The sequence below is a fragment of the Molossus molossus genome, unplaced genomic scaffold, assembly GCF_014108415.1.
Source record: "Molossus molossus isolate mMolMol1 unplaced genomic scaffold, mMolMol1.p scaffold_m16_p_10, whole genome shotgun sequence".
Classification (NCBI taxonomy): Eukaryota; Metazoa; Chordata; class Mammalia; order Chiroptera; family Molossidae; genus Molossus; species Molossus molossus.
The window spans coordinates 74,271,301-74,284,118 of NW_023425345.1; the positions used below are offsets into that span (position 1 = coordinate 74,271,301).

Sequence of the window (12,818 nt, forward strand, 5' to 3'; positions counted from 1 at the left end):
CTTGGGGGTCAAAGCTGCACTCAGAGTCCAAAGTGTGGACTCTGACTCAAGGGTGCCAATTTGACAAGATGGAACAATGGTGTTGCAAAAGAAGTCCAGTGCAAACCAGCCCAAGTCCTCACCCTAGACCCTGGGAAGAGCTCCATTGCTCTACCTTCCAGGCTCCAATGGACCTCTCAGGGGCTGAGACCCATGCTATGAGACACCGTGGGGTGCCACAAGGACACTGACCTCAACCTTTTCTTTGGCTATTCTGGACCTTTCTGAGGAGCACTGGGTCAATGACTTTCCACCAGCAACTCTCATCGTCTGCAGGGCCAGACCTTCACACCTAAAGGCAGGGGTGCATCTCCATGTTTTTGGATCCACACTCCAGGTAGTGGGGCTGTGTACCTATAAAATTGGAAACAAGCTTGCACAACTAACCCTCCCTCCCTTCCCTTTCCAGAACCCCTTTTAGTTTACAATTCAACCCCCTCTTTAGAGACCCAGACAAGAAATAGAAGGGAAAATGTGTAGAGTCTGTTCTGACTTTTTAAAAATATATATTTTTATTGATTTTTAGAGATAGGGGAAGGGAGAGGGAAAGAGAGAGAGAGAAACATTAATGAAAGAGAACATCGATTGGCTACCTTCTGCTCACCCCACACTGGGGATTAGGCCCACAGCCGCATGTGCCCTGACTGGGAACCGAACTGGTGACCTCTTGGTGCATGGGTCCATGCTCAACCACTGAGACATACTGGCTGGGCAAGGTTCTGACTTTTGATGGAAGTCCCCGAAAAGACTCTGTGGAGACGCCAGAGGGCAAGTGTCTCTGTTCCAACACTCACATTGCTCAAGTGTGCCCTGGAGCCTGGCCAAGCTGCTGCCCTTGTGAAAGATATCCTGCAGAGCTTCACAGTCCAGAGACGCCATCTGAGAAGCCATTTCTGCCACGCCTCTGAAGGATTTCTCAACTAACTCCTGTAGCTCCCAGGTGAGTGCGTGTCATCAAGACTCCTTTTCTCTCCTACTGCTCTCTCCTGAACTTCCTGTGATTGTTCTCACCTGGAATGGACTCTGAAGCTCCTGGCAAACACCAAGCAGTTATATACCTTCCAGGGCTCACAAGAGTGTAGCACAAATCACATGTGCTGGGAGATTTCTGTTTCCTGGCCCTTGAAACGCTGTGGTAGAAGGACTGTGGTCGCTAAAGAAGAAAATCTCCAGTTGCTTCAGAGATACCACGATTTATCTCTTAGCAGCATTTGGTGTCTGGTCAGGGTTTGCTTGTCAGTGGCCTTGGGTGATTCCAGGGCCATTTTCTTCCTCCTTGCTTTCTTCTTTCTCTGTTCTGGGAAGGTTTTCTAGGAGGGTGCTGACAGCCACACCAGGAAGTGGGGACAGGCTGGTTTCTGCAGGACCAGCTGGTGCCATCTTGCTGCCACCTACCACCTTGAGGGACAAACACTTTCAGGACTACACAGTAAGCTCCTACGGACAAGCTACAACTAAAGGCTAAACCTGTGCCCGTCTGTCTTTTCTGCTTGCCGGCATAGTTCTGGGACATTGGAGTCTGTGGTTTCTTCAAGGAAACCTCTCCTTCCCTCTCCAGTGCCTCTACACCCAGGCTCACCCAGGTATTTCAAGGTACATTGGGTCACACTTTGCACTGAGCTGCATGAACACAATGCAAGCCTGATACCTGGAGATTGTGGGGGAGGTCGAGTCTCACTCACGACCTCCAGGCTCTGGGGACTCTGTCAGACATGTAGCCGGCTCCCAACAATCCCTTGGCTCAGGGAGTATTCCAATTACTGAGGTTATTTTGACTAAACAGGTTCAGCTAGAGGGCACACAGTGACTTTCCCAATCATCAGTTATGGAGCAGAACTATAATTCACCAATCATCTATTATGGGGTTATAAACATGCCAGTACATAGTTACTGGGGTTCACAGTCCTTCCTGATGAAGTTAAGGACCCGTCCTCGGTCCCTATTGAAGTGGGCCAGAGTCTGTGTCTGGGTGTGGATTCTGCATGTGTGGCTGGCAGGGCAGAGCCTCAGCACAGGGCGGGCCGAGGGTCATATGACCAGACACCCAGAGCTGGGACAGGCCATCTTCATGGAGTGAGAAGGTAACAGCTGTTGGAGCCTCTTTCCACACGTCCTTCCTTGCCACCCTCCCAGGTGCCAGGAGAGCTTTCACTGAGCATGTCTGCCCCATTCCCTTCTCTTCTTTGCCTTTGAGGTAGTCAGACACTCTCTGCTGTCTCCAGAACATTTTTCTGCCCCTTAGCGTTTCTACATCAACAGAGGACCTTATACTCTTTTTCCTTCTCTTTCTAATCTAGAACTTAGTTTTCTAAACCGAGCTTAGTTTTCTCAGGAATGAATTCTGTGCTGAGCCAAATGAGAAGAACCCGGGCTCAAAGGCTATGCTACCTGCCAGGCCACACAGTAGGTGGAGCAGAGCTGGATATCGAGCTCACCTGTGTCTTGATTCAAAGTGTGTCCTCTTTGTGAAAATCTCCAGTAGGTCAGGGAGACAAGGGTTCCAGACTGGAGCAGGAAGAAGGTAAGAAGACAGTTCTGGACCTTGAGACCTTGAACATAGGTTGCTCCAATTTAGGGCAGGTTGATGTGGGGAGAGGCGGGTGGAGGGAAAGAGTGAAGAGTGGGAGAACCAGGAGAAGGTGGTTGGGAAAACTGTCCTCAGGGCAAGAGGTTGCCTGAAAAATGCAATCTTATCTATTACAAAGAGTGTAAGTATACCAAAGATCATAGGGGACTGAGCAAGAATCATTAATAGTTACCAACCACCCTGAATAGGAAGAACCTGAGGACTCCACGTCAGAGAGCCTGGAGGTGGATGTGCCAACTCATACCCTGTACAGTCTTAGTTCTCCTGACTGAACACTGACCACGTTCTTGTTTCCCCCTTACCTGCCGCATATCCTCTGCAAAGCCATGTGGCTGTACCTGGCGACTCTCGTGGGCCTCTACTACCTTCTGCGCTGGTACCGGGAGAGACAGGTGGTGAGCCGCCTCCAAGACAAGTATGTCCTTATCACGGGCTGTGACTCGGGCTTCGGAAACCTGCTGGCCCGGCAGCTGGATCTGCGAGGCTTGAGGGTGCTGGCTGCATGTCTGACAGAGAAGGGGGCTGAGCAGCTGAGGGGCCAGACGTCAGACAGGCTGGAGACAGTGATCCTGGATGTCACCAAGACAGAGAGCATCGCTGCGGCTACCCAATGGGTGAAGGAGAGAACGGGGGACAGAGGTACCACACAGATTTCTCAAGTTTGTTTCTTCTCTCTTTGTGCCTGGAAGACCTCTAGTGTGCTACCTGGGGAAGATTCCCAACGTGTTTTCTATGATTTGAAGTCATACTAGCTTTCTTCCCCTCACCCAGCTTACCAGCTGAGCCCCTTTTCCTCCTACTGACCTCTCTCTCTCTGGCAATCACCATACTGTTGTCTGTGTCCATGAGTATATATATATATATATATATTTTTTTTTTGGTGGTATGTGCCCCTAGCGGGAACCGAACCTGGGACTCTCTGATCCAAAGGCCGTCGCTCAACCGCCGAGCCAAACTGGCCAGGGCCATAAGTATTTCTTTCTTTTTTAAAATCCTCACCCAGGGATATTTTTTAATCTATTTTAGACAGAGTGGGAGGGAGAGAGAGAGAGAGAAACATCTACTCGAGGGAGACACATTGACTGGTTGCTGCACGACCCCAATCAGGGCCAGGGATCGAACCGCAGCTGAGCTACATGCCCTTGACCGGAGTCGAATCCATGACTCTTTGGTCCTCGACTGATGTTCCAACAGCCAGGGACATGGTTATTTCTTTTTGTTTTCCCTCTGCCTAACCCTTTCCCCTTCTCACCCAGCCCCCAGTGCCCTCCCCTCTTATAGCTCTATGCTCTTGTGATCACTATAGCCTTTTAGTATTGTTTGATATCAGATAGCGTGATAATTTCAAATTTGTTCATCTTTCTCAAGATTGTTTTGGTTAGTCAGGGTCTTTTGTGGTTCCTTATAAATTTTAGATTTATTATTTCTAGTTCTGTGGAAAATGCCAATGGTATTTTGATAGGGATTGCATTGAATGTATAGACTGATTTCAGTAGTATAAACTTTTTAACAAGGTTAAATACTTTAAAAAAATTTTTTTTTCTTCATTGATTTTAGAGAGAGAGGAAGGGAGAGGGAGAGAGACAGAAACATCGATGAGAGAGAACATCGATCAGCTGTCCCCTGCATGGTCCCCACTGGGGATTTTGCTTACATCCTTGGCATGTGCCCCGACTGGGATTCGAACCAGCAACTTCTTAGTGCATGGGTCAACACTCAACCACTGAGCCACACCGGCAGGCTTAGGTTAATTATTTCTATCCATCAGCATAGTATATGCTTCATCTGATTTGTATCTTCTTCAGTTTCTTTCTACAATGTCTTATAATTTTCTGAGTTCAGGTCTTTTACCTCCTTGGTTAAATTTATTCCTAGGTATTTTATATTTTTAAATGAAATTTTAAATGGAATTTTAAAAAAAATTTCTCTTTCTGTGTGTTTTTGGTGTATAAAAATGCAACCGAGCTCTGGTTGGGTGGCTCAGTTGGTTGGAGCGTTGTTCCATGCACCAAAAGGTTTCAGGTTCTGTTCCCTGTCAGGGCACATATCTTGGTTGTGGGTCTGACCCCTGGTCAGGGCAAAATATGGGAGGCAACTGACTGATATTTCTCGCTCTCTCTCTTCCTCCCTTCCTCTTTCTAAAATCAATAAACATATTCTTTAGTGTTCATGTAACAAAAAAATTTTTTTAAATGCTATCAATATCTGAAGATTAGTTTTGTTTTGTTTTTATCCTCACCTGAGGACGTTTTTCCATTATTTGTTCAGATAGAGAGGGAGGGAGAAAGAGGATGAGAGAGAGAGAGAGAGAGAGAGAGAGACATCGACCTGAAAGGGACACATCGAGTGGCTGCCACCTGCACCACCAAACCATGGCCGGGGACAAACGGCAACCGAGGTACATGCCCTTAGCGGGAACCGAACACGGGTCTCTCCAGACAGCAGGCTAACGCTCTAACCGCTGAGACAAACAGGCCAGGGCTGAAGATTAGTTTTTTATCACACTACCTTTACTGAATTTATTTATCAGTTCTAATAGTTTCTTTGTGGACTCTCTAAAGTTCTGTCTGTATAATATCATGTGATATGCACCCTTTCCTTTTTTTTTTTAATGGAAGATTTTATTTATTTTTCTTTATTGATTTTAGAGAGAGAGGAAGGGAGAGACAGATAGCAACATCAATGAGAGAGAACATCGACTGCCCACCTCCTGCATGCCCCCCACTGAGGATCGGGCCCTCAACCTGGGCATGTACCCTGACTGAGAATCGAACTGGCGACCTCTTGGTGCACGGGTCGACACTTAACCACTGAGCCACACTGATTGGGCCATATGCACCCTTTCTAATTAGATGTCTTTTATTTATTTTCTTGTCTGATGGTAGGACTTCCAAAACTGTCTTGAATAGAAGTGGTGAAAGTGGACACTCTTGTCTTGTTCCTGATCTTAAGGAAATCAAAATACTTAATTTTTAATAATAGAGAATATTCTGTCTTTCTGAGTGACATTTACTAAGGCAGTATCTTATGGCGTACTATGAAATTGTTTCCTGTATTTGATTCATCATATTCAGCATAGATGATGTCTTGGCTGCCATCTCTCGGCCTGCCAGGATCTGTGCAACGCAATGAAACTATAAGCACAAGCTGCTTGGAGTCAGGGGGAGATTTGCAAAGGAGCAAATGCTTCAGATCTCTGGACACAGTTCCATTTATTTGAGATTGGTACCCCCAGGTTCCAAGTGGATTTATGTAAATTATTTCCTTGAGATGGTATTTCTGCAAACCATACACCCTAATTTTGTCTCTTGCTTTTTATGGGAAGAGACTTTGAAGCCAAAAGATAATAAACCCTTATTCACATGCAAAAGAAGCACCCAAAGCACCTGGGTGGGCCAGGTTTCTGAGAATGCATTAACACAAGGTTGAGAGTGCATTAATACATGGCTACAAAAACATCCATCTTCCAGCCCCCCCCAACCCCACACTTGGGAAACTTTTTATTTTTTTACCCAAATCTCTATAACTCCGTGCATTGATTTGGTTCTTAAAAGGAAAATATATGGTAGGAGAATATGACTCCCATAAAGGCAGGTTATGTCTCAGCAAGCCAGGGACTCAATGCTCTGGGTCAATATTTCCAGATTCCCACCGCCAGCCCTTGCCCTGTGTCTTCCTAATCCCAGCTCCTGATGCCCTGAAGTTGGTTGGTACATTTTACATCCTTGAGACTGTCTTTGCTCTTGCAGAGAGGTTTCCATAAAGTTGGGTAAATGGTCAGCCCTAGGGGGTGGGGTGGGAGTGGCAGGAGAGTTGCCTACAGTGCAGGTGGGAGGAGGGGATGGCATAGCCTGGGGCTGAGGGTGAAGTCTTTGCCTGAATGGGGGAGAGGCAGCCTCGGGTCCCCCTCAGAGCTTCCTGCAGGAACATTGCTCCATATTACTGTAGTGTGTGTCAAGGCCAGTGCCTGAGGTCTACCCCAGATCTATTCTCCACATCACCCCACACCTGAGATTATACTTGCTTTATCTAACCAAAGTGTCCTTAGATGTTCACTGTTCATTATCTTTTTGTCTTTTATACAATGTGGTTTTCTTCCTCTCTTCCACTCCGTTCTGTCTCCTGAAGAATCAACAAGCTGAAATTCCTCAAACAACTAAGGACCCTCCACCCCCATCCCGTGGACCCCGTCCCTAACACCCCCAATAAAAGAGCAACTCACTCTCCCTGCCCTGCCCTGTATTGCCAATCAGTGCACTGGCCCTTCCTTGTTTATGAGAAAGACAAATTTCCTCCCTTTTCTCTCTTCTCTCAGTTGTGAGCTCTTTCACAAGCCCGTGTCACCAGCCTAAACAAAACCCTAACAAAGGTCAGTGACCTGAGGTCAGCCACATACCTGTTCTCCACATTTCCCCACCCCTGGGATTTCAGGTCTATGTTACCGAACCAAACTGTCCCCCGATATTAGCCATTTTTTATTCTTTTGTCTTTTATTCAATGTGGTTTTCTTCCTCTCTTCCACTCCACTCTTCATTCTCTCTCTATGTCTCTCTCTTTCCCTCATTGATAGTTGACTTGATAATGTCTGCAAGGACAGCATTGATGTGTGAACAGGCAAACAAGGCTCTCTGTGATCCACACTGTGGTCTCACTAGATTTCATCAGCATCAATCCTGCCTCATCAAATGTCCTCTACCAGGCAGGGGGCTGGGCCCAAGGAATAAACCAGGAGGAAGGCATACTCTCTGTCACCAACAGCTTACAGGGTCAGCACTACCCCAAACCCTGCACACAGCGTGCAGTTACCTGTTCTACCCTCTCCCCATGCCGCCTCCTCATACTGTCCTCACTCCGTTGGACAAGAATTGGAAGCACAGCCTCATCCTCACTGCAAGTTCTCAGCAGAGTGTTGTTCTCTCCCCTCTGTGTGCCCAGGACTCTGGGGCCTGGTGAATAACGCTGGCGTCTCTGTGCCCACGGCACCCAATGAGTGGCTGACCAAACAGGACTTTATGAAGATACTCGACATAAACCTGTTGGGGGTGATTGAGGTGACCCTGAGTCTGCTGCCCCTGGTGAGGAAGGCGAGGGGCCGTGTGGTCAATGTCGCCAGCGTCATGGGTCGTGTAGTCTTCAATGGTGGGGGCTACTGCATCTCCAAGTACGGTGTCGAGGCTTTCTCCGACTCCCTCAGGTACTGGACTGGGACAGGGGCCCTCCCTCGTTTCTTCTGCTTCTGTGCTTCTGGGGGAGCCTTTTGCAAGGTGTTGACCTCACACAGCCTCAGAGCCTCTTCTTTACAGATCCTTCTCTCTTGCTTTATGCTAGGCATTCGCTGGGAAGCACATTTTTATCATCTGGGGGTTGGGATGGGCCCCTGGGCAACAGAGTTGATTCAACCTGTCCCTGACCACAATCAGAAGTATCTGGGGTAGAACTGGAACCGATATTATTCAGCTGCACAGCCCATCCCTGTACGTAACTGCTATAATAATTGGGTTCCAGGAGCCCTGTTGGCAGTGAAGCCCCAGAGAAGCACTTTATTTAGAGGAGCTTCTTCATCACATCAGCAGTAGAGACTCCACTGGCTACAGGGCTGAGGATGGCTATGATGTTGGGGAGCTGGGACCTTAGGCAGAGAGATGCTCCTTAAAGAGATGGCCGGGGGGTTGACCTGGGTGGGAGACAAGAGGGAGGAGTTTGAGGAGCATGGGAAAGATAAAATAGGCACAGCCCAGATTTTGATTGCATATGACAGAAATAAAAGAGATAGAATTTAAGTGGTGCCTTTCAGCAGAATTGGTAGGATTTAGACTTCAAAGCAAATGTCTGTAAATACTTGTAAAAATACTCAAACTCTGTAGAGAGGCAATACTATCATGATAAGTATTCTCCTCTTATCTGCTGCACTGTGCAACTCCCCAGACTTTTGAGATTAGTCTACTTACCAATCTCATATTGATGTTTTATTCGTTTTTTGTTTTTTTTTTTTCTTCTGGGTGTTTTGTTTTTTCTTTTGTCAGATCTGTGAAGCCTTTGACCTTCTGTCTGTGTGCCTTGCAGGAGGGAACTCTCCCACTTTGGGGTGAAGGTGGCCATCATCGAGCCCGGTTTTTTCAAGACCCCTTTGGCCAATCCTGAGATGATTTCTGCGAAAGCAAAGGAGGCATGGGATCAGGCCAGCCCAGAAGTCAAGGAGAGTTATGGGGAGAACTTCCTGGCATCCAGTGAGTAAGCAGTTGACCCTGGGGAGGAGAAGCAAATGATTTTCTGGCAGCCTAGGTTCATAATTAGTACCTCCTACAGTCTCAGGTCCAATCTCTATGCTCTGACTCACCCACAAACAGGGGACCTTTAGTTCCATCTCCATGGTCCTGTGTGGTCAACTAGTAACCTCAGGAAAGGATTCAGGCTTGCTAAATCTGGCACCACTGTCTTATATGAATTTCTCTCTCTCTCTTTTTTTTTTTGGTTAGAGTAGGGAGAGACAGATCCATTGATTGCTTCCTGAATGACCCGATGGGGGCTGGGAATCAAACCTGAGACCCTTTGGTCCTTGGGCCATCACTCTAACCGCTGAGCTAAACTGGCCAGGGCTGAACTTCTCATTTTGTTGAGGAGGAAACTAAAGCCAGAGAGAAAAGACACCCATGAACTCCTGGTTAGCTAGTGTTAGAGCAGCTGGCTTTCAGGTATTTATATTTCTAGTGTTTGTGGAGACCTTCAGTTCATGTATTCTAGATATCCCCAGGAATAAAGGTGAATTGGAGTGAAACAGTTGTGCCTGGGGTAGGAGTGAGCTACTAAGGAATTTGGGTGGATTCAATGTAGGGGACCAGGATTCTAGAAACTTATTCTGTAAATTGATCTTAATGTGGGAGTTGTTGGAGATGGGAATACATCTGGATATGTTCTCATTCTGGATAGCCTTGAAAGCAATGCAATTGTTGGAGAAAATGTCGACCAATGATCTGTCCTTGGTAACCGACTGCATGGAACACGCTTTGACCGCCTGCCATCCCCGCACCCGATACTCAGCTGGCTGGGATGCCAAGCTAATCTACCTTCCCATGAGCTACATGCCCACCTTCCTGGTGGATGCCATTGTCTACTGGAGAAGCCCAAGACCCACTAAGGCTGTGTGACCCACGACTGTGGAGCATAGTAGGGCGGAATTGAGTACCATGTGAGGGAGGGGACACATCTGTGGAGTATGGTGCATTTGTTCACATTCTCAGTAATGTTATTTAAGTAAAAGTAAATAATGGAGTCAAAGTTATGCATTTCTTAAAGCCAGGGAAGGTTACTGACCAAGGCAGTTTCTAATATTGCAGAATCTTGTTTCTTTCCAATGTTCCCAAGGTCAAACTCTGCCAGCCTCCACTCCCCTCACCATCCCCAACTCACCAAAAACCCTGTATTATCATCATAATTAGCTCGTTATTAATATAAGGAAGGGAGCAAAGGGAATCAAACAATAAGCTTAATAAACTGGGCAGCTGAGTCAAACATTAGGCTTAATAAACTGGGAAGCTGAAGTGATATTAGAACAGCATCCCATCGAGTTTGTTGGAAGCTAAGCATAGACAGACTCATTCACTCTCTGGGGGACTGCCACCAAGGAGGCTGAATCCTCAAAACAGACAAGAACATCCCCCTGGAGGTGCTGCCTGGCCCAACTGGATTCCCTGAGGAAGGAGGAGGGGAAATTCCTCTTCTGGACACATGTGCTTTAGAAACCAGATGACATCACACCTTTTCTACTTGGCAATCAAAATCAGGATAGCACAGGGGGAGGTGTTTCCTTTTAGACATAAGCAGTGAGAGCCAGGTTGATGACACGGAGTGGCAGAGCCTAGCCTGGGGAAAACTGGAAAGGTAATAGAATTGGATAGAAGGCGTCGAACCCCAGTACGTCCAGGAAAGGAATTGGTTGGGAGGAGGGTCTGGCTCAAACCCGCCAAGAATCAGAAAGTTGGGTTGGATGGTTTGAATGGCACCTTGTTCTCTACCATGAACCAAGAAAATATATGGAAGATTAACAGGAGCCTTGTGGCAGTTGCTTCTAGAGCCTGCCTGCTCTCTATGTCTCTGCGGGTGCATTAATTCCCTTAAGCCCTAATAAAATCTTGCCATGACGTTCAAACTTCTCCATGCATGTGCCCTTTGAAATTCTTTTCTCTCAACACTGCAGAAGAACCAGTTTTCAGTTCCGGTCAAGATGGCGGTGTAGGTAAACGCGGTATCGCGTCTTCCCACAACCACATCAAGGTTACAACTAAACTACAGAAAAACCATCATTTAAAACCGCCTGAAATCGAGCTGAATGGAAGTCCTACAACTATGGAATTAAAGCAGCAGCCACATGGAGACTAGTAGGAGGGGTCGAAGAAGGTAGGCTAGTCCCACACCCACGTGTGGCGGATAAAAATCAGGAGGATACCTCGGCTGGGAAGGCCCTCCCTGAGGACTGAGGGGTCCCTGTCTCACACCAGGCTCCCCTCTTAGGGTTCCAGTGCCAGGAGGAGAAGTCCCCATAACTTCTGGCTGGAAAAACCAGCGGGAACTGAGGCTCAGGGAAGCTGAGGCGGCTGGAGCCCCAGGCAGCTCCTCTTAAAGGGCCCGCGCACGAACTGATGAGACTCACTCCCTCTAAGCTTGAAGGGGAGGCAGCTTGAGGGGCGCCAGAGACATACAGGGAAGAACTGAGCTGTTTGGCATTGGAGTGAGGGCTGGAGAGGAGGCTTTCTCTGGGACAAACGGCTGTCAGAGCCCTTCCCTGGGGTGGCAGACAGTCGCCATATCTGAGACTTCAGCACCTGGCTCACACTGGTAGCTGGGCCCTGGTGATTCCCTGAGGCCCCGCCCCACCCAACTTTCAGGCCCACCCAAGCTGTTGCCAGTTGCTTCACCATAGGATTGGCCTGTCCTGGATTCTGCTTTAGGTTTTTCTTAAATTCTTTCAAACAAGCAGCATCTGGTCTCAGCTAGCCCCATACCTCTTGTTAAGTAATACACAGAAACAAACACAAGGAGGCAGCCAAAATGAGGAGACAAAGAAACAGGTCCCAAATGAAAGAACAGAACAATATCCAAAGAAAAGAACTAAGCGAAGTGGAGATAAGCAACCTAACAGATGCTGAGTTCAAAATACTGCTTATAAGGATGCTCAGTGAACATAGTGAGGGCCTCAAGAGCATAAAAAAGGGCCAGTCAGAAATGATGGATGCACAGTTAGAAACGAAGGAGGCTTTAACTGAAATAAAGAATAATTTACACAGATTCAATAGTAGAGTACGTAAATCCAAGAAGCAAACCATTGATTTGGAATATAAGGAAGCAAAAAATGCCCAATCAGAACAGCAGAAAGAAAAAGGCATCTAGCCCTGGCCGGTTTGGCTCAGCGGTTAGAGTGTCGGCCTGCAGTCCTGAGAGACCGGGGTTCGGTTCCCGCTAAGGGCATGTACCTCGGTTGCAATTTGTCCCCGACCCTGGTTGGTCACGCAGGTGGCAGCCACTCGATGTGTCCCTTTCACATCAATGTTTCTCTCTCTCTCTCCCTCCTGCTCTATCTGAACAAAGAATGAAAAAGTGTCCTTGGGTGAGGATAAAAAAAAAAGAAAGAAAGAAAAAGGAATCTAAAAAAATGAGGATAGTGTAAGGAGCCTCTGGGACAACTTCAAGCGTGCCAACATTCACATCTTGGGGGTGCCGGAAGGAGAAGAGAGAGAACAAGAAATTGAAAACCTGTTTGAAACAATAATGGCAGAAAACTTTCCTAACTTGGTGAAGGAAACAGACATACAAGTCCAGGAAGCACAGAGAGTCCCAAACAAGATAAACCCCAAGGGGCCCACACCAAGACACATCATCATCAAAATGCAAAAGGTTCAAGACAAGGAGAGAATCTTAAAAGCAGCAAGAGAAAAGCAGCTAGTTACCTACAAGGGAGTTCCCATAAGGCTGTCAGCTGATTTCTCAAAAGAAACTGCAGGCCAGAAGGGAGTGGCAAGAAATATTCAGAGTGATGAAACGCAAGAAACTACAACCAAAATTACTCTATCCTGCAAAGCTGTCATTTAGAATCGATGGCCATATAAAGAGTTTCCCAGACAAGAAAAAGTAAAGGAGTTCATCACCACCAAACCATTATATGAAATGATGAAGGGTCTTTTTGAAGAAAAAGATAAAA

At 47.1% G+C, this 12,818-nt stretch overlaps 1 protein-coding gene across 1 annotated transcript; it reads left to right on the top strand.

Annotated features, from left to right (window-relative positions):
* The first annotated feature begins 823 nt into the window (after positions 1–823).
* On the top strand, positions 824–10,135 carry LOC118624367 (retinol dehydrogenase 16-like). The gene is made up of 5 exons (XM_036252565.1): positions 824–979; positions 2,951–3,265; positions 7,562–7,820; positions 8,690–8,853; positions 9,554–10,135. Exons 2-5 carry the CDS (start codon positions 2,953–2,955, stop codon positions 9,769–9,771), a joined length of 954 nt encoding a protein of 317 aa, XP_036108458.1. The 5' UTR covers positions 824–979; positions 2,951–2,952; the 3' UTR covers positions 9,772–10,135.
* Positions 10,136–12,818: the final 2,683 nt, after the last annotated feature.

Excerpts from the sequence above, each read along its gene's own strand:
- LOC118624367 (XM_036252565.1), top strand. The coding sequence starts at position 2,953 with ATGTGGCTGTACCTGGCGACTCTCGTGGGCCTCTACTACCTTCTGCGC. Across the intron at positions 3,266-7,561 it reads GGAGAGAACGGGGGACAGAG|GACTCTGGGGCCTGGTGAAT; the intron begins GTACCACACAGA and ends CTGTGTGCCCAG. Across the intron at positions 7,821-8,689 it reads GCTTTCTCCGACTCCCTCAG|GAGGGAACTCTCCCACTTTG; the intron begins GTACTGGACTGG and ends TGTGCCTTGCAG.